This window comes from Wyeomyia smithii, chromosome 1 (assembly GCF_029784165.1).
Source record: "Wyeomyia smithii strain HCP4-BCI-WySm-NY-G18 chromosome 1, ASM2978416v1, whole genome shotgun sequence".
Taxonomy (NCBI): domain Eukaryota; kingdom Metazoa; phylum Arthropoda; class Insecta; order Diptera; family Culicidae; genus Wyeomyia; species Wyeomyia smithii.
Window position 1 is genome coordinate 188,093,552 of NC_073694.1, and position 20,466 is coordinate 188,114,017.

General features: G+C 38.6%; 3 protein-coding genes and 1 long non-coding RNA gene across 8 annotated transcripts; 2 read left to right on the top strand and 2 right to left on the bottom strand.

Moving 5' to 3' along the window:
- Positions 1–5,718: 5,718 nt before the first annotated feature.
- LOC129732682 (uncharacterized) lies at positions 5,719–7,542 on the bottom strand. Its single transcript, XR_008729314.1, has 3 exons — positions 7,260–7,542; positions 5,982–6,239; positions 5,719–5,887 (listed from the first exon to the last, which is right to left on the bottom strand). It is a non-coding gene; the product is annotated as an uncharacterized LOC129732682 (long non-coding RNA).
- A 456-nt stretch (positions 7,543–7,998) lies between these two features.
- On the top strand, positions 7,999–12,694 carry LOC129727209 (DNA damage-binding protein 1). Its single transcript, XM_055684787.1, has 8 exons — positions 7,999–8,247; positions 8,452–8,600; positions 8,677–9,286; positions 9,355–10,126; positions 10,186–10,349; positions 10,415–11,407; positions 11,470–11,659; positions 11,965–12,694. The coding sequence occupies exons 1-8, from the start codon at positions 8,187–8,189 to the stop codon at positions 12,440–12,442; spliced, it is 3,417 nt and encodes a 1,138-aa protein (XP_055540762.1). The 5' UTR covers positions 7,999–8,186; the 3' UTR covers positions 12,443–12,694.
- A 742-nt stretch (positions 12,695–13,436) lies between these two features.
- LOC129727214 (39S ribosomal protein L27, mitochondrial) lies at positions 13,437–14,124 on the bottom strand. The gene is made up of 3 exons (XM_055684802.1): positions 13,967–14,124; positions 13,752–13,912; positions 13,437–13,695 (listed from the first exon to the last, which is right to left on the bottom strand). The coding sequence occupies exons 1-3, from the start codon at positions 14,019–14,021 to the stop codon at positions 13,492–13,494; spliced, it is 420 nt and encodes a 139-aa protein (XP_055540777.1). The 5' UTR covers positions 14,022–14,124; the 3' UTR covers positions 13,437–13,491.
- Positions 14,125–16,215: 2,091 nt separating this feature from the next.
- Positions 16,216–20,163, top strand: LOC129727224 (endoplasmic reticulum metallopeptidase 1-like). Of its 5 annotated transcripts, none has more exons than XM_055684841.1 (6): positions 16,216–16,257; positions 16,736–16,909; positions 16,962–18,441; positions 18,784–19,308; positions 19,365–19,576; positions 19,637–20,163. In XM_055684841.1, the coding sequence occupies exons 3-6, from the start codon at positions 16,972–16,974 to the stop codon at positions 20,091–20,093; spliced, it is 2,664 nt and encodes an 887-aa protein (XP_055540816.1). In that variant the 5' UTR covers positions 16,216–16,257; positions 16,736–16,909; positions 16,962–16,971; the 3' UTR covers positions 20,094–20,163. The 5 variants fall into 5 exon arrangements, with proteins under 5 accessions (XP_055540816.1, XP_055540799.1, XP_055540808.1 ...); XM_055684824.1 differs by lacking the exon at positions 16,216–16,257 and adding an exon at positions 16,272–16,327; XM_055684833.1 differs by lacking the exon at positions 16,216–16,257 and adding an exon at positions 16,291–16,335.
- Positions 20,164–20,466: the final 303 nt, after the last annotated feature.

The following is a 20,466-nucleotide window of genomic DNA, read 5'->3' on the forward strand; positions in this document are numbered from 1 at the left end:
ACACAGTTTACAAAACAGTTTAGAAAAAAAATTCGCATGATACGTGAATAAAAGTTGTTTGGGCACAGTTAAGTCGAATCTAATATAAATATATATATATATATATATATATATATATATATATATATATATATATATATATATATATATATATATATATATATATATATATATATATATATATATATATATATATATATATATATATATATATATATATATATATATATATATATATATATATATATATATATATATATATATATATATATATATATATATATATATATATATATATATATATATAATTTCTGTTTATTAGAGGTATGGTTACCTCTCTCTTTAGTCCAATTGGTTGAGTTATTGTCTGAACCAAAGTAGCAAGCGGTGGATATATCCCATCAGCTAAATAATATCCGGAAGTGTAAGTTCTTCCATTCACAACAAATTTTACTGCTGTACACTGCCCGCTATAGATTTCAGGAAATAGTGGCGAACGATTCAAAACATTTATATCATTGTTAGAGCCAAGCATTCCGAAGAAGACATGCCATATCCAAAGATCATAAGATGCTACTGCTTCCAAGACTATGCTTGGCTTCTTTTGCTTTCGCTCATATTGGCCAGCCCATGCCGTAGGGCAGTTTTTCCACTCCCAATGGCAACAATCCAATGACCCCAACATACCAGGGGAACCGCATTGCTCATTCTCCTTCAACAATCGCTGTATGTCAGTTTCATTTGGGTGTCGAAGGAATTCTTTCTCATAGAGTGTTTCAATCGTCTTGCAGAATTCTTTAAGACATTTGCGAGCAGTTGACTCAGCCATTCTAGTATACTCATCTAATGCATCAGCAGGAATTCCATAAGCTAGTTGCCTAACTGCGGCAGTACACTTTTGCAAGTAGTTCAATCCCAGTTGACCAGCAGCGTTGGGTTTGCGGATAAAATAGTGGTTACTGTTTTTCACATCGTTTGCGATTTTTAAGAATAATTTGCGGCTCATACGAAATCGTCGACGAAACTGTGCATCAGTGTAAATGGAAGCTCCCGAAAAATAATCCTCATACAAACGTTGAGCACCCTCTTCCGCTACCCGATTGATGTTGGGTTTTTTCTTTGATCTGGAACCGCCATTTCTTGTAGCACAGGTGCTAGTCAAAATAAAATGTGTGTGCACTAACAGATTTTCTGCAATAGTCAGTTCATCTTCGCTAGAATCAGATGTAAAATATTCTGTATTATCCATTTTCAAATAAACGACAGCATTAGGTAAAGTTTCACTTTAAAATTCATTTCGCGATTCGATAAACGTCAGGCCAGTTCGAGGCTTGGTTAATAAATTATCAACTAACATAATAACAACTGGTGCCCAAGTGTGTTGCCAAACTTTTATAAAGACAGAAGAAGTTAATAAAATGACAACCTGAATAGCAATCATTGGTGCGCTTGCTCTAAGGAACTGTCAAAAAGTTATTTACAAAATCAATGCAGCATTTTTCGAGTAGTAACGAGACAAATGCAGGGCTGCGCAGTTACACTGCCTTCAAAAACAACTCAAACAGTGATTTTATTCAGAGTGTGGTACCATTCGAGTAGTTCATTTTGTACCATCTTTTTTGGAAGATGTTTGGTGTCTATAATTTGGCGATGTCACCGAGCGGCTCAGATCGGTGCTTTTACCAAGTCTGGAAAACGCTGTCTATCTGTGTTGTTGTGTGGCTAACTTGAAAACATGAAACAGAGCGAGGGAAATAATCTGCGTTCACGCGAGACTATATGCACCCGAACTGATCAAGAACTATTTGGGTCAACGATGAGTAACTTGAGATTAACAAACCTTGCTATTTTATCCGAGCCTTTGGCATCCCTATATCGAGTAACAGTGAATGACAACGAACTCATGTCCTGGGCTCAAATTAATTTGCGCCCGCTGTCAGCAGCAGGGCCGACGTCACATTATTTTCCCGGGTGGGTAGTAGGCAATGGAGGGGGATAATTCCGTGTGGATAAGTACCCACAGAGACATTTTCCGAATGGGTACCACTACCCACACTACCCACATAAACCGCCGGCCCTGGTCAGCAGTAAAATAAAGATGTATGAAAAGGGGCGATGATATGCTATCTCGTTTACACATATGTTAAGATGTTAGCCCTTGAAGCATGGCACGATGCCGAAGGGGTGATTTTATCAATCGAACGTGGAATCACTGATTCCATTGATTTTGAATCTGTAATTTCTGATTTTGCCAACCAAACGGCTCAGAAAGTGAGTACCTAAATGCCTTATTATTGATTTTGCGGACAACGAAATAAATAAGTAGAAAAATCTAAGTTTTTTTGTTCGTCTCAATTCCTTTTATGGAAGAAAAACCTGCCCTGTCATTTTCATTGGGGGTCCCCGTTTTTGTTACCGCACCAGGCCCACCAAACCGTAGCTACGCCACTAGGTGGGACCGAGCAACATTCATGTGTATATTTGCGGTGGGAAAAAAGTTTAAGGATGGATATTCAGAGACACGTGAGTTACTCAGATTTGCTCTTTATTTTTCAGGTTTCCTCAAAAAACTCGGAAAACCTCAAATTTACTCACTGTCTTACCCCTCGGGTAATTCGGTAAAAACTTCAACCGACATCAGTTATTGTTGCGAAAATTACAAAATGATCAGTATTTTTTCAAATTTACTGTACATGACCGTAATAAAAATTACTGAACAATTAAAACGAGAATAAAGCCTGTAGTACACTCTTTGACCGAGCGTCAAATATTTGTCACAATTTGGTCAAAGATAATTATTTGTCACTCTCCAATTTTAACATGGGGCAAACACGGGCAAACAACAACCGTGATGTCAAATAAAATTGAATATATGTCAGAAGGTCAAATATTTGACCATTAGACAAAGAGTGTACTACAGGCTTAAGTGTGTGGTCAGCAGTTGTCATGTTGGATGCTCTTGCGGTAGTGTTCAAACGAGGGTAATTTTTACTCATACGCTCTCTCGCAGCAGTACACTGTAAATAAAAATCACGTCGAAGTAAAGTGATTTGCTGTTGAATTCGCACTACTTGCCTTTATAGTGTAAAAAAATGTCACGATTACTTCAAGTGTTTTTGCACTTGACTCAATTCGTCTAATCACACTGCAAGTTGAAGTGATTTAGTGTTGATTTCTCAAATATTAACACTTTCCAATGAAATGATCTTGCGTTGAAAACAGGTTAACGGAAATCACCATCATATTATAATGAATATCTCTTGTATTATCACCACTGTTTAAATCAATTGAATAACGGCTGAAATTCCAATTGACAAACGTCAAAACCACAAAGTGAAACAAAAACAGTGACGATGGCGAACGGTGCAAGCAGCACGTTTACCCAGAGAACAAAAATTTATTTGAGCGTAAGTTTTATTGAATCATTTAAATTAAAGTAACAATAAAACGATACTTTTACAGATCCTGAAATCGATTGCATCGATACAGTGATAGGGATCATCTCTAGGATCATCTTGTTATTAAATTAAAAATCTAAAATAAAATATAAATGATAAATCTAAAATAAAAAGGAGTCTCTTGAATTTATTGTGAATTTATATAACTAATCAACTGACCGACAATCCGTACCTCAAACATAGGCATATCAACAAAGATGAACATAACAGAAAATAAAGTGATTTGCTGTTGGTTTCATCGTTCTTTGCATTAATGTATTTCGAAAGATTTTCATTCAACTTTGAAATGTTAGGCAAGTAGTGCGAATTCAACAGCAAATCACTTTACTTCGACGTGATTTTTATTTACAGTGTATAGTGTACCCAAATTTAGGTGAACTTTTCTATACTATCCTGGACAGGGCCGGATTTACGATTGTTGGGGCCCGGGGCCCAGTTAAGCCCTATTTAGAGTTCCAAGCGAAGTGAAAACTTATACAAAATGTTCATTTTTTCACGCTCGTGAAAAATGCATCCTGCAAAAATTTCACTTCACTTGGAACTGTAAACAAATTCGATCCAGCAAAATCGAAGGTTGTGGATCTCATCTTTTTCACTTGGGTTTATTTTTATCACGCATGCAAACGCTAGTGAAAAAAGCAGTAGCAAGCGGAAACTTGCGTGCGTTTCTATTTCGTCAGTTACAGCCAGTTTTCACTTCGCTCGGAGTGTAAGCTCGTGAATTTCGCTTCACTTAAACTATAAACTGCAGGCTGGTGAAACTCCTGCGTGTTCCACAAACGGGTTTTCACGACAGATTTCGCAAGCGAAAATTTACGCTTTTTCACTTGTCAAATTTTTCACTTCGCTTGGAACTGTAAACTATGCTTTATAGTGGGGGCCCCAAAATAAAACAAAACCGTTTTTTTTTGTCGTACGAGTTAAAAACATTTATTTGCTATTGAAAAATTACCAACAATTTGTTAGAATTTTTTCTTAAGCCCTATTTAGAGTTCCAAGCGAAGTGAAAATCTCATACAAAATGTTCATTTTTTCACGCTCGTAAAAATTCAACCTGCAAAAATTTCACTTCGCTTGGAACTGTAAACTAATTCGATCCAGCGAAATCGAAGGTTGTGGATCTCATCTTTTTCACTTGGGTTTATTCTTTTCACGCATACAAACACTAGTGAACAAAGCAGCAGCAAACGAAAACTTCTTTTATTCTGCAGCCAATTTTCACTTCGCTCGGAGTGTAAACTCGTGAGTTTCGCTTCACTTAAACTTTAAACTGCAGGCTGGTGAAATACCTGCGTGTTCCACAAACGGGGTTTCACGACAGATTTCGCAAGCGAAAATTTACGCTTTTTTACTTGTCAAATTTTTCACTTCGCTTGGAACTGTAAACTATGCTTAAGATGGGCCCCACCTTATCATGAAGCATTACGGATACATACAGACACCACATACATAAGACATACGTAACACTGGCGTTTTTTCCTGGTACACGTTGCCCCATAGTACTCCGTACCTCGCCCTGTTAAACTCCTCGATAAATAATGAACAAAATGAATTTTCTTTTTCTCGGCCTCATCGAGCCCCAGAGAAAATCCCATAAGGAACTGTCAAAAAGTTATTTACAAAATCAATGCAGCATTTTTCGAGTAGTAACGACGCAAATGCAGGGCTGCGCAGGTACACTGCCTTCAAAAACAACTCAAACAGAGGTTTTTTTTACAGAGGTTGGTACTTTCGAGTAGTTCATTTTGTACCACCTTTTTTCGAGCCTTGGCATCCCTATACCGAGTAACAGTGAATGACAATGAACTCATGTCCTGGGCTCAAATTAATTTGTGCCCGCTGTCAGCAGTAAGATAAAGATGTATGAAAAGAAGCGGTGATATGCTATCTCGTTTTTACATATGTTGAGATGTTAGCCCTTGAAACATGGCGTGATGCCAAAGGGGTGACTTTTTTGGAAGATTTCTTCCTGAGTGTTACGTATGTCTTATGTACACACAGAAAAAAAAACATGGTAATTTTTACTATTTTAGGGGCACAGCACGACCACATTTGATCGGTGGTTTTCAACCTACTAAACAAGCCGCAACAAGAGCAGCAATTCTCCCGACAACTTTACACCCAGTCTCCAGCATATCGGAACTGCCGAACTGTTTCCGAATGAAAAAACTATTCCGCCAATCTCTATGTAGAAACTGTTTGTGCGATGGCAAATGAAACAGGTTCTATAAAAAAATATTTTATTTAACATAGTGTTAGTTTTCGAAATACAATACGTACGTAGTCACATAAGCGACTTATTCTTTTTCATCGAAGCAATCTTTATAACTTACCCGTTTGTAAATCCTGAGATTCCAATCCTAGTTCTGAGATTTTACTTCTAGTTTGTTTTTGTTTTGATGCCAGATGTTTTCTCTACAGTACTGTCTCTATGGTTTCAGAGAAAAAAGCGAATTAGTGAATTTAATTTCACGATAATAGAAATGGGAAAAATTCTAAGTAGTTCAATTGCAGACACCGTACTGTATTTAATTCTGCGTCATGTCCTCCAACGTGACATCTTTCTCGAACAGCTGACCTTCGCTCTCGTTTCGGTTCGATAGAGATTGCTGCCAGTGCTGTTGCCGTTACAGATCATACTGCCGATAGGATGAATAGTTTATATCTTGTGTCTGCGGCTGATGAAGAGAATATTCCAGTAGAAAAAGTCGGTTAGGCAGCCTTGAGATACTCATCCATGACAGACGTCCAACCTAATATTGCAGATTACTACAGGGGCATCTTCATTGTGAACAAGAAAAAAAGAAAAAAAAAACTCGATTTGAAATTTTGTTTTCTTAAATCTATCATGAAAAAATGACCTGCCGAAATAATAAATATTAAAGTGAACAAGAGAGAAAATTAGAGCGACATTGGAGCGAGGAAACCTACGTCATACATTTCCACAGGGTAATGGTAAATGTGTATGCTTTCAGGCTTATTTCAGCCGAAAGGATTACAAGTTGTCAATAATTTTGCTTTCACTAGTTCGATGTTCACCTCCGTGTTCAGTAAGACCAGATCTGTTAGATCGGCTGCGAGAGAGTTGGTCATTATGCTTTTTTTTGTGTAAAACCAAAGCCCTTGTGCAGCCCAAAATCATATACAGTCAGTTTTTTACGCGGGAGATACCACCAAAAAATGATTTAAAAAAAAAAAACGAATCGTTCTACGATCAGTATTTGAAAATTGTCCTCTTTGACGGTCCTTCGGAATGCGGAGGTCTCTTTACTCAATAAACACTTTTTTTTACTCATTGAACACTTTGACAATTTTGGTTACAATTCGAAATTCGATTGATTCGTAGAAAAAAACCGCGGTAATTCAAAAACCTGCGTGAAAAAAACCAAGTCAATTAAAAAATCCGCGTAAAAAATCTCGTGAAAAAAACACAGAAAAAGCGTAAAAAACCTGACGGTACCATCATATCATATTCTTGTCCTTCCTCTGGAAAATATGTTTATAATTCCTGTCAGAATCGTAAGGTTTTTTTTTCAGGATTTATCAGTAATACATTTAGTTCGCCATAAGCTTTTCATGGTCTCTGAATAATCGTTCGTAAATTACCAATCAATTCCACGTGTAGAGGACGATAATTGGGCAAACCTGACGATAATAGAGCCAATATAATATTTCACGTTTTTATGAAAAACAAATGAACAAGATTATCTTTTTCTTGTTTAGTTTGTGTCGCCAAAGACCCTGCACCCTGATCAATCGATCATGCAATCGATCTACTTTAATTTAAATCCATCATCCAACCTCTAAACTTGCGTGGACCGCTCGAGCGCTTATTGGGTTAAATTATTGTTTCACGAGGCGTTTTTGCCAACAGCGTTTTCATTCGAACACTATCCACAGGAATTTATAGTCCTTCGAAATAAACATTTACTTTTGCCACTTCACAATTTTCGGTTTCCGTTACTATTTATTTTAATGGATGCCACTTTCCAGCACTTCTGCACTTCAATTTCAGCTCACAATATAAAGTTTATTTTGACGACTATTTACGGCCTCTGCCGACCGCACAATCAAAACAATGAAAGAAAAAAAGTTCACGGCTGACTGATTAGAAAAAAAACATCACACGTTTATTCGCATGACTACATTATTAGGTAAATTCAACCTGTATGCTAGTTTAAATGCAAACTTCGATAGTTCTGATGAGCATTGAAATTTTGGTCGCTATGAACGTTATGATTCAGTTGTTTTGACGAAGTAAATGGTTACTGCTTTGCTAACTGGCATGGTATTTTCAACCATGAACTATTTCAAGGTGACAATTATCATGGTAATAACTACAAAATTTGGCTATTGTTACGATAACCATGGGTGTACGGTTGATACTAACATTTTATTTTTCTCTGTGTATGTGCAGGCACTCTACCCCCCTTCACCCTTCCCTAATTGCGTTATGTAATATACAAATGTTCCCTAACGAAATTTTGCGAGGTGGCCTCGCACAAATCTTTTGATTTTATTTCAGTGTATAACTTTGCCTCACCTTTCATTGAATACGGACGTTTGGCTGGCTGTCGTTCCGCGCCGTGCGCCATTCCTTTTTGTGTTTAGTTGCGTTTGTCATGAAGCATTTTCTTGTGTGGCCGTAAGGGTTTCGAAAGTTTGACGCCACAGCGAAAAGGAAAAAATCTAGAATTTAGGACCAACAGCTTGGAACGCAGTGTAGTCATGGCACATAACTACATTGTGACCGCTCAAAAGCCGACGGCCGTGACGGCTTGCGTAACCGGTAAGTGCACGCGGAAGCGGTCCGAATTTTCCGATGGCTTTCAATCGACTTGACTGAAAGATGGATGGAGGAAGATGTTTTTTTTTGTGCAGAGCAACACTTTTCGTTCGATGTTGATAAGTTTAATGTTTATTTTTGTTATAAAATTATGTGTGAAATGTAAATGTTTTTTGAATGGACTAAATATGGAAAATAACTTTTTAGGGAATTTTACGACTCCTTCGCACTTAAACCTCATTGTGGCGAAAAGTTCCAGATTGGAAATATATCTTGTGACACCGGAAGGATTACGACCGATTAAGGAGATTGGCATCAATGGAAAAATTGCGGTCATGAAACTTTTTCGTCCTGCGGTAAGTTTGGTTGTTTGCAACTGCAGGATAATAATGGCCAAATCGGAAATAACGAAACAATTTTCTGTTTCTGCAGGAAGCTACGAAAGACCTTATTTTCATTCTAACCCATCGTTACAATGCAATGATTTTGGAATGTGCAGTTCAAGGTGATGATATTGAAATTATTACGAAAGCCCACGGCAACGTCGCGGATCGCGTTGGTAAACCAGCCGAGACAGGAATTTTAGCTGTCATTGATCCAAAAGCACGCGTTATTGGTATGCGATTGTATGAGGGTTTGTTCAAGATTATCCCGCTGGATAGGGATACACACGAACTTAAAGCTACCAGCCTGCGAATGGCCGAGATGAACGTACAGGATGTGGAATTTTTGTACGGAACACAGCATCCGACGTTGATCGTAATTCACCAGGATTTAAATGGGCGTCATATTAAAACGCATGAGATAAATTTAAAAGATAAAGATTTTACAAAGATAGCTTGGAAGCAGGATAATGTTGAAACTGAAGCGACAATGTTGATTCCGGTTCCGGTCCCGCTGGGGGGAGCAATTGTTATCGGTCAGGAGTCTGTAGTCTATCATGATGGCGATAGTTACGTCGCGGTTGCTCCTGCTATCATTAAGCAAAGTACCATAAACTGTTATGCTAGAGTTGACAGTAAAGGTTTTAGATATCTACTGGGTGCGTTAATTCACGGACACTAGATAAAGTCTGAACGTTGAATGATGTCTTGTTTTTTTTTCTTCTAGGAAATATGATAGGAAATCTGTTTATGATGTTTTTGGAAACAGAAGAAAATAGCAAGGGTCTAATTAGTGTAAAGGACATTAAGGTAGAGTTGCTGGGTGAAATAACCATTCCTGAATGTATCACCTATCTAGATAATGGAGTCCTCTTCATTGGATCTCGACACGGCGATTCCCAGCTTGTAAAACTAAACACCACCGCTGGAGATAACGGAGCTTATGTGACTGTCATGGAAACATTCACAAATCTTGCTCCAATCATAGACATGTGCATCGTTGATCTTGAAAGGCAAGGACAAGGACAAATGATCACTTGCTCTGGAAGTTATAAAGAAGGATCATTGCGTATTATTCGGAACGGTATCGGCATTCAGGAACATGCGTGTATAGACTTGCCTGGTATCAAAGGAATGTGGGCTCTGCGAGTTGGTATCGACGACAGTCCTTTTGATAACACACTAGTTCTTTCTTTCGTTGGTCATACCCGGATTTTGACTCTTTCCGGAGAAGAAGTGGAAGAAACAGAAATTCCAGGTTTTATGAGCGATCAACAGACTTTCTACTGTGCCAATGTGGATTATGGGCAAATTATTCAGGTTACTCCGCTCACAGCTCGGTTGATCCAGTGTGACAACAAATCCATGATTTGTGAGTGGAAACCTCCGGATGATAAGAGAATTGGTGTGGTCGCTTGCAATTCCTGTCAACTGGTATGTGCAACTGCGCGGGACATATACTATATAGAAATCGAAGCTGGTAAGCTGGTTCATATCAGGTATTATGAAATTTCGGGTAGTGTATAAGAAAAGTTTCATATGCCTGGTTTCATTTCAGTACCGTTACCTTGGATTACGAAGTGGCTTGTCTGGACATATCCCCGTTGGATGAAAATGCAAGCCGTTCAGAGTTGGTGGCTGTTGGCTTATGGACGGATATTTCGGCTTGCATCTTGCGCTTGCCTAAGTTGGAATTCGTGCATACGGAAAAACTAGGAGGAGGTATTGTTCAAATACTCTTTTTCGACAGTTTTCAGGCAATTTAATTATTTTTAAAACATTGGCAGAGATTATCCCGCGATCCATCCTGATGGCCTGCTTCGAGGGTATTGTCTATTTGTTGTGTGCTTTGGGTGATGGTTCCATGTTTTATTTCGTGTTGGATAAGCATACGAACCGGTTGACCGATCAGAAAAAAGTTACACTTGGAACGCAGCCGACAATTCTCAAGACGTTCCGCTCGTTATCAACGACAAACGTATTCGCTTGTTCGGATCGACCGACAGTTATCTACAGCTCAAATCATAAGCTAGTTTTTTCAAATGTTAACCTTAAAGAGGTCAATCATATGTGCTCGTTAAATGCCGAAGCCTATCAAGACAGCTTGGCTCTTGCAACAAAGAACTCAGTTATACTCGGAACGATCGATGAAATCCAGAAACTTCATATTCGCACCGTGCCGCTTGGGGAGTCACCCCGAAGAATCGCTTACCAAGAAGCTTCGCAAACATTCGGAGTCATCACGGTAAGGATGGATATTCAGGATTCTAGCGGATTAACTCCGTCGCGACAGAGTGCTTCAACACAGACATCTAATGTGACTTCTTCGAGTAATATGGGTCTTTTAAAACCGGGTGCCAGTAATACTGAATTTGGTCAGGAAGTAGAAGTGCACAACTTACTCATCATAGATCAAAACACGTTCGAAGTTTTGCATGCCCATCAGTTCATGCAAACGGAGTATGCAATGTCGCTAATTTCTGCCAAATTGGGCAACGATCCAAACACGTACTATATTGTGGGAACAGCGTTGGTTAATCCAGAAGAACCAGAACCAAAAATAGGAAGAATCATCATCTATCATTATGCAGATGGAGCGCTCACACAAGTTAGTGAGAAGGAAATAAAGGGCGCCTGCTACTCCTTAGTAGAGTTCAACGGTCGGGTTTTGGCCAGTATCAATTCTACAGTACGACTATATGAGTGGACTGACGACAAAGATTTACGACTTGAATGCAGTCATTTCAATAACGTCTTGGCACTGTATTGCAAAACAAAGGGTTAATATTTCTTCATCTTTTCAACCGTTTTTCGATCTTCAATACAAGTTTTACTCCAACAGGTGATTTCATTTTGGTTGGTGATCTTATGCGATCGATTACACTGTTGCAGTATAAACAGATGGAGGGCAGTTTTGAGGAGATCGCTCGTGATTATCAACCTAACTGGATGACGGCAGTAGAAATATTGGACGATGATGCGTTTCTTGGAGCGGATAACAGTAATAACTTGTTCGTTTGCTTGAAGGATGGGTAAGTAATTTACGATTGCTATAAAACTTCTTTCTCGTCAAATGGCCGACTCGTGGTCAATAACGCGCTTCGTGGAACAAAATTAGAGTAGTTTTCCAGCGTCTTTTTCGTAACAACCGGCCTAATAAAAACACGATGCCTCGTTAACTAATTCTGAGATAGAAACCTTTCCACAACTGAGCTCGTATGCTGCAAAAAATTCAAAGAAAATAGCTTGAGGGCCACAAAACCTGAGCAACGTTGAAAAATTAAAATACTCTGAATAGGTATAGTTTGCACTCATTTTTATTAATTTCTCTGTACAGTGCGGCAACCACCGATGACGAGCGACAGCAAATGCCCGAAGTGGCCCAGTTTCACCTGGGTGACATGGTAAACGTGTTCCGCCATGGATCCCTCGTTATGCAAAACATCGGTGAACGAACGACACCAACCACCGGATGTGTGCTCTTTGGAACAGTCAGTGGAGCGATTGGTCTTGTTACCCAAATACCACCCGATTATTACGAGTTTCTGAGAAAGCTGCAGGACAATCTGACGCTCACGATAAAATCGGTGGGTAAAATTGACCATTCGTACTGGCGCAGTTTCCACACCGAAATGAAGACGGAAAGATGCGAAGGATTTATTGATGGCGACCTAGTGGAAAGTTTTCTCGATCTCGGCCGGGAGAAGATGCACGAGGCGGCAATTAGCCTGCAGATTGACGTAGATGGATCTAAAAAGAAAGCTTCGGTGGATGATATAATTAAAATCGTAGAAGACCTTACGAGGATACACTAAATTTATTATTTACTTCATGTGCTTTGAAATTGGCTGTACGAGTCAAGTTCGATGGAGATAAATGACTCGAAAAACATAAAAAACCAGGCTATCCGCTGTTTTATTTGGAGAAGAATTGCTATCGTCCATCAATACCATTGGAGGAACCGAGCCTTGTTTACACTTCCCAAACAAGGTAAGCTCAAACGTTCAATTTTTTTGATGATAACTTATTATTTCCTGTTTGTGAGATAATAAAAATTAGGCTAGTAAGCTCACACTTTTTTCTTGGTTACGGCCCTATTACATTCGTACGAAAATAGCGAAAATTCACGTTCAAATGGGGATGCATTGGGGATATTTTCCAGTTCGATGGAATTGATTTTTTTCGTACGAGAGTTAAATACGACCGTGAAAAAAGGATAAGGATGTACATGTTTACTGCCAATGTTAGTTGCAGGAGAAACAGAATTATATTTTACCGAACTATTCCTGTCTTCCTGTTAACGTTCACTTCCATTTTGGTTCAGATAACACTTCTTACGACTCTACAAAAATTTATTTAGTTATGCGATATCACTGAAAGGTTTGTGCCGTGTCAAATAAATGTGTGAACAAAAAAAATACCACCGACAGGCAAAGCCTTGGTGCTACATCCCGTATCGGAACTCGACCTTCTGTTTATTATACACAGACTTCGCGGCCAACTGTTGGCTACGATCATACTTCGTGTGTGTTGCAGAATATTTAAAAAGGTTTTTGGTTAGGTATAGTCTAGAGTTTTAGAGAGGATTGATAGAAACACTACCCTTTTTACTTTTGTTCAGTTACTGTAGTATTTTATAGATAAACTGAAAAAGTATGAAAAAATAACATACTAGAATACAATAGTTTGATGGGCTTCGCAAGTTTACCATCCTGTGGAGTTATTTGTAAAATTGATCATTTTACTCAAAACCCGTAGCAATTGGTCAAGAACTTTCGGAAATTATCGATTTTGTTGTATGAACGCATATTTGATCTGATCTAATATGCATATTTATCTACATAAATCTACATAATCTAATTTTTCATGATTCTTCTATCAGCTTAAATCGATTATGTTGTTCCACGGGCACTACATTGAAAAACTTTTTGTAAATGGTTTGATTTTCACGACCGGCATAGATGCGCTGTATCCAGGTATGGTCCCAGTTCGGGTCCAATTTTTCACATGTCACGTATACCTTTCCATGTTCAAGAGCAAATATGGTTCCATTTTTACCGAATCCCACCTGAAAAAAATTCTATGAGAAGAGATGTCTATTGCAACATTAGGTTAATCAGCAACATTCAAGCCTGGATGAAAGCGCGGTGTTCGTTGTGTTGCAAGAATGGTTCCGGCGGAAACGTAATGGCCATCCTGTACTTTCCAGCCACGGTGTTTGGGTCGCCCGTGATCTGATGGATTTCTCGTGCTACCACCGGTTTTCTTAGATGCGTGACGAATAACTGGAACAGGCAATTGACTATTGAGTTCTCTTTATCTAAAGTAGTAGTACTCACACAATTGCGACGATATATTCAGCGTTCCTCTAGTTGTACTGAAAAGAGCATTCATATTTGAAACGGTCTATCAAAATTTATAATAAATTAAAAAATTAATTTCGTTCCGCAGAAATGCTATAGTATTTTTATAAGAACCATCTGACAACTGAGAATGACAAGCGTATGCACTCTCAATTTGTTTACTTTAAATGCGAGTTGTATTGACCTGGGGACTAGAGTAACTTTACGCATTTTAAATAAATCCGAACTACTTCAAAATAAGGGCGAATTTTACAATGACAACAAAATTCAAATAAGGCAAACAAAGTTTCCAAACACAAATTGGGTTGTTTAGCTACTCACGGATTTCTGATTTTCATATATCAGGTAAAAGCTGTAAAGAGTATAATATTCTTTGCCAAACGTGATTTTTGTTAATTTTTTATCATCCTTTGATTTTTAAATGATAAATAAAAATCGCTTCAAATCGTTACAATGACAGTTCGCCGAACTTATGTATGTGGGCGAACCACATACATAAGACATACGTAACACTCAGAAAGAAATCTTCCAAAAAAGTTGGTACAAAATGAACTACTCGAATGGTACCACACTCTGAATTAAATCACTGTTTGAGTTGTTTTTGAAGGCAGTGTAACTGCGCAGCCCTGCATTTGTCTCATTCCTACTCGAAAAATGCTGCATTGATTTTGTAAATAGCTTTTTGACTGTTTCTTATGGGATTTTCTTTGGGGATCGATAAGGCCGAGAAAAAGAAAATTCATTTGGTTCATTATTTATCGAGCAGATTGACAGGGCGACGTACGGAGTACTATGGGGCAACGTGTACCAGAAAAAAAACGCCAGTGTTACGTATGTCTTATGTATGTGGGCGAACTGTCATTGTAGCGATTTCGAGCAGTTCGTGATTTAAAAATTGAATGACAACGTTAATTTTTTTTAAATCTCGTTTTGCTTAGAAAATGCAGCTCTTTCAGATGACATAAAAAACTGATATAGCTAAACAACCCAATTGCTCTAGCTTTGTACATACAAAACAATATCGCACGCTCAGCCTGGGGGCTAATAGCGGTCTCGATCAACTAGATTATTAGTTGAGAGAATTCGTTATCGATCTTGTTTTTGGCACATTTTGCATGTGTAGGATAAGTCCAAAATTTACAGTTCGAATAGACCCTCGACTCGATCGGGAATCGAACCCGATATCATAACCGTATGGGAGAGCTAGCCGACCGACAAACAAAGTTCATGGAAAATGTACTTTTTTTGAGATTTCCTATCAAAAGAAAAATAATATTCATACCAATTAAATACCCTATTGTCAATATATGTGTGAAAACAAGAGCAAAATTATGACTTTCGCAAGCAAAAACCAAACAAATATCAGCAGAGTCGTCAGGGCCAATAGATTATTCGAGCGTTAGAGTACATATTCTGCAACGGTTCGACCGAAACGTTGGTACAAGAAGTATCCAGCTTTTTACGCACCATACTGGTGGTCGCTATAATGCGTGTTCGTAATATGTGAACCTCTCTGCTTACGTCAGATTTGGGATTTCTACAAAATTGGCAACACAAATGTTGCCAGATATATTTTTCTCTTGATAAAATATATGAAGACTTTAAACTGACGTAAGCAGAGTTGTCAGAAGGGTGGGTAATTTATTAAGAACTTTGCATTATAGCGTCCGCCATTATTGCGCGTAAAAAGCTGGATAGCATAAGCGCGTCTAAGGCCTGTTTTTTTGTTGCTATAGGGTTAAAAACGAAGCAACAGCTATTCGAAACGAAGGATGACAGCTCTATCTAAAATCTACACGTTTGACAGTCGCCCACAAAACAAAAACCTAACAGAAACCCCATAAATATTTACTTACCAGAGTCAGGAAAACTATTCACTTCTCTGCAATAGAGAGAGATAGCATGCTGTCGTCCCCCTGAACAGCAAGAGACTTTTTCGTAATCGTTTATCGTTTGTTTTTTCACTTTCTTGCCTTAAGCCTGTATTACACTCTTTGTCCAATGGTCAAATATTTGACCTTCTGACATAATGGTCAAATTTATTTGACATCATGGTTGTTGTTTGCCCGTGTTTGTCCCATGTAAAAATTGTAGAGTGACAAACGATTATCTTTGACCAAATTTTTATCTGTCGAAAAGTGACAAATATTTGACGCTTGGTCAAAGAGTGTATTGCCTTTAGATGTGTTAAACTTTCTCTTTTGTGTTACTTTTTACAATCGTGTACATCAAGTGATTTCCCTTTTAACGATTATTTTTAAAGTTTGGTAATCGATCCGAATAACCAGTTTTAAATTTTGAATCATTTGAATACAAAATATTTACATTATGGTTATTGTAATTGGGTTGTTAGCTATATCAGTTATTTATATCATCTGAAAGATTTTTTAAGTAAAACGCGATTTAAAAAAATCTATCGTTGTCCTTCGCTTTTTAAATCAGGATTTAAAACTGCGCGAAATTTGCTCAAAATCGCTACAATGACAGTTCGCCCATATAACAACTGTCATTGTAGCGATTCAAAGCGAATTTTTATTCTTCGTTTAAAAATCGAAGGATAATGATATAAAGTTTTAAAAATTACGTTCTGCTCAGAAAATTACACTCTTTCAGATGATATAAAAAAATCGAAAATCCGTGAATAGCTAAACAACACAATTATCAAAAATAATTCAAAAACTTCAGAACCTACGATTCCAAAATTAAATTAACAATTCGTATTCGAATATCTAATCGGCACAACAGGTCAACTAAACGATTCGGCGATTGGAGAGTATTCGTAATAGCACTACTGATTGCACGATGTGTTGAAGGACCACCGAGTATCGTTATTTCTATAGATAAGGCAGCGTATCAAAATTAATGTGGATGTGTTTCAGGTCTACAATCAGTTGAGATCTGTAGATAATTGTGAAGCAGGTATTGTTGGGTACACCTAAGATTTTCCTCATTTAGTTAGTCTGTATTCCAGATACTGTACAATGGTTGACCATCGAAGAGGAAGAAAAAGATTGCCCAAAACGGAGCACTATGAGGCTCTGGGAGGCGATGAGAAAAATTTACATAAGATCGATTCACAACTGGGAATGTTCGGCGTAGTTCTAATGTTGTTTTGTGGAACGATTTCTAGTTACTTGATCTCTAATTTGCCAGCTGCATTGACAAGAGCTGACTTGGAAAGATACCCAGGAGCATTTATTGCAGAACGAGCATGGGAAAATTTGAAAGTTCTAAACGATTTCGGTCCAAAACCGACTGGTAGTGAAACAAATGAGAAAACGACTGCCGATTATCTTAAACAACAGATTGCTCTAATTGAGGCTAGCAAGCATAAAAATCAGAAACTGCTTATTGAGCACCAGATTGTGAGCGGTGGATATGCTATAACGTTTAGAAAAAATCCACTAACAAGTCTATATCGAAATGTTCAAAACTTGGTGGTCATGTTAGAAGGAGAAAATCAAAATACAACAAGTCCAGCTCTGATGCTAAATTGTCATTTCGATACGGTTGCTAGTAGCCCAGGCGCTAGTGATGATGCAGCCAGTTGCTGTGTCATGCTCGAAATCATAAGGATTTTATCTCGACAGCCTACACGAAATCGTCATTCTATAATATTTTTATTTAATGGTGCAGAGGAAACCCCACTGCAAGCGGCTCACGGATTCATAACTCAACATCCTTGGGCGAAGCAGGTTGCAGCTTTTTTGAATCTCGAATCTGCAGGTTCTGGAGGCAAAGAGGTACTTTTTCAAAGTGGTCCACAGCATCCGTGGATGATTGATGTGTATGCTCGTGCAATCCGCCATCCATATGCGAATGCGGCAGGCGAAGAAATTTTCCAATCAGGCTTGATTCCGTCCGATACTGATTTCAGAATATTTCGGGATTTCGGACATGTACCGGGTATGGATTTTGCCCACTGGGTGGAAGGCTACCGTTACCACACAAAGTATGACAACATCGACTATTTGTCGATGTCCGTTATTCAACGAACGGGTGATAATATACTTTCAATCACACGGGAAATGGCCAACAGCGATGAGTTGGCCAACAGCCGCAACGGGCGGGTCTCTGAAGGCTACTCTGTTTTTTATGACTTTCTAGGATTGTTGTTTGTGAAGTATTCTACCGATACTGCCGTCACAATCAACACACTTGTTGCTATTCTTTCCATTCTGTTGCCGTATTTTGCTGTTAGCAAATCTCTGAAAAACGCTGGAGAAGTAGCCATCCTCAAAGAAATCATGTATGGATTCATAGCTCTTATAGCAGGAACGCTATTTAGTGTACTGGTTTGCCTGATTATCGGTCGACAATTGGATGCAATGGGACGAGCCATGACTTGGTACTCAACGCCTTATCTTGTCTTAGGCCTGTATTGCTGTCCAGCACTGTTATCGCATTGCTTCGGGCAGGTTATTGTTAACATGTTTTTTAGTGATAAAAAGGTGAGTTATATAACCAACAGCGTTTCTATGATCGCATCTATAACGAGCGTCTGCTAAGACGCTCGTTATAGATTTTCTATATTTGATCGCAAGTTGATTTATTTTGTTTTTTTTTTTTTTTAACATAAAAAGATAATGCAAGTCACGAAAAAAGTTATTATGCATTTTTTAACGAAAAATTTGTTTTGGGGGTACCTTATTGAACGTTTGTCGATGAGAACACATTTTTTTATATTAACTTATGTGAAAACATCCTAAATAATATTGTATTTCAATCAACTTGCTATAAAATGCGTACAGTAAGGATTGCACAGGATGTCATTACTTAACCTTTATTTGTAGAACTTACTGAACCTGTCGCAGATTGTACAATCTCGTCTGATTGGAGTCAACCTTTTCTGGGCAATAATAGTAATATCTCTGACGTTCACTGGTATTCGTAGTTCCTATATATTCATGGTGATACAGTTAATGTCTGTAATGTCGGTTCTCATAACATCCTTGCTTGGCTATCAGAACAGTTGCCGGAAATGGCTCCTGGTACATGTTGCATTTCAGATTATCACAATGCTTTGGGCAACACAATTTTACCACCAATGTATGAAGCTATTCATACCCATTTCTGGTCGTGTTGGAGGCGCTCAAAACCCAGAATACTTAGTAGGCTCGATAGCAGCACTTTCTATACTGTTGACGGGTAGTTACATGTTTCCATTGGTAGCTCTTTTGAAAAAATCATCTGAACTGATCTCCCGATTGACCGTGTTTGTATTAGTTGGCCTGTTAATTGCCTGCTTTACCCAGGTCGGGTTTCCTTATCGCGATGATAGCACCAATGCACCTTCAGTTCAACGACACTATGTAACGGTAGGTTGTTAATGTGAGAGCGCTAGAGTTTCAAATAATTTGAACATACATTGTAGCACACATTGCGATTGTATCATGACCAAACAGGAACATTGAGGAAAAAAGATTCCGGATTCCTCTTCCGGGAAATGGACCGAAACTCTTATCGTCTTATCCAAGGCGTAGTTGCTCCTGAGTCTGTCACTCCAATGAGTCAGATGAATACGTGTGAGACAGAGATATTTTGCGCTGTTCCCTTTTACTCTATATGGCATCAAATTCGATTTGAGTATGTATAATAGTGTGAAAATGTTTGAGCAACCAAATAATAAGATTGGTATATTTCCAGCAACTTTTGGCTGCCTGGCCCAGAACCAGTTGTGAACAAAATGGTTACACTAAAACTGCAAGATACAGAACAAATAACCGATCACATCCGACGGTTGCATTTCACACTAGAAGGTAGCACGTTGTCATCACTCATTATTGGACCAAAACCTGGAGTAAAATTGGTTAGTTGGAGCTTACTTGAGGAAGTAACACCATCCATGGAATTCAACAACCGAGATGGCCATTTTGTGCTGATCACTTACGGATTACCGGATGACGGTCCCTGGAACGTGACAATGGATTTTGAGCACCAGGAGAGGGATTACGCAGAGCCGTTGGTCGACTTGGCAGTCGTTACTACGTTTTGGGAATTTCATCGAAACCATACGGAAGAGCTCAACGATCTGATTCGGAAATTTCCAAGTTGGGCTCATGTCATACCTGCAGTTGCTGCAATGAATATTTATCTGTTTTAAAATAAACATTTTATTTTGAATAGAACTGTGCTTCTCCTAGAAACTTATTGGCCAGACAATAGAAAACCGATTTATCTAATAGTTCTTGAATTGCTGAGCCGATTTTCCTGGAAAAACTGTACACTAGGCACGCACGCTTTCCGTACTACAACAGGTTCGAGAGGGACGGGACACGAGGCATATGGACGCTAGGCATATGGATGTTAGGCATAGTATGCTAGGCATACAGACGCGAGGCATAATGGATATGAGCATAATGGATACGAGGCATACTGCCACAAGGCATAACGGACGCGAGGCCGAATGGACGCGAGGCCGAATGGACACGAGGCCGAATGGACGCGAGGCCGAATGCGATGTTGTACGATTTCAT

Coding starts and splice junctions, on each gene's coding strand:
- LOC129727224 (XM_055684841.1), top strand. CDS start 16,972: ATGGTTGACCATCGAAGAGGAAGAAAAAGATTGCCCAAAACGGAGCAC. Junction 19,309..19,364: donor TTCAACGACACTATGTAACG/GTAGGTTGTTAA, acceptor CATACATTGTAG/CACACATTGCGATTGTATCA. Junction 19,577..19,636: donor TGGCATCAAATTCGATTTGA/GTATGTATAATA, acceptor GTATATTTCCAG/CAACTTTTGGCTGCCTGGCC.
- LOC129727214 (XM_055684802.1), bottom strand. CDS start 14,021: ATGAATGCTCTTTTCAGTACAACTAGAGGAACGCTGAATATATCGTCG. Junction 13,913..13,966: donor GAATATATCGTCGCAATTGT/GTGAGTACTACT, acceptor TGCCTGTTCCAG/TTATTCGTCACGCATCTAAG. Junction 13,696..13,751: donor GCTTTCATCCAGGCTTGAAT/GTTGCTGATTAA, acceptor AATTTTTTTCAG/GTGGGATTCGGTAAAAATGG.
- LOC129727209 (XM_055684787.1), top strand. CDS start 8,187: ATGGCACATAACTACATTGTGACCGCTCAAAAGCCGACGGCCGTGACG. Junction 8,248..8,451: donor CGTGACGGCTTGCGTAACCG/GTAAGTGCACGC, acceptor ATAACTTTTTAG/GGAATTTTACGACTCCTTCG. Junction 9,287..9,354: donor AGGTTTTAGATATCTACTGG/GTGCGTTAATTC, acceptor TTTTTCTTCTAG/GAAATATGATAGGAAATCTG.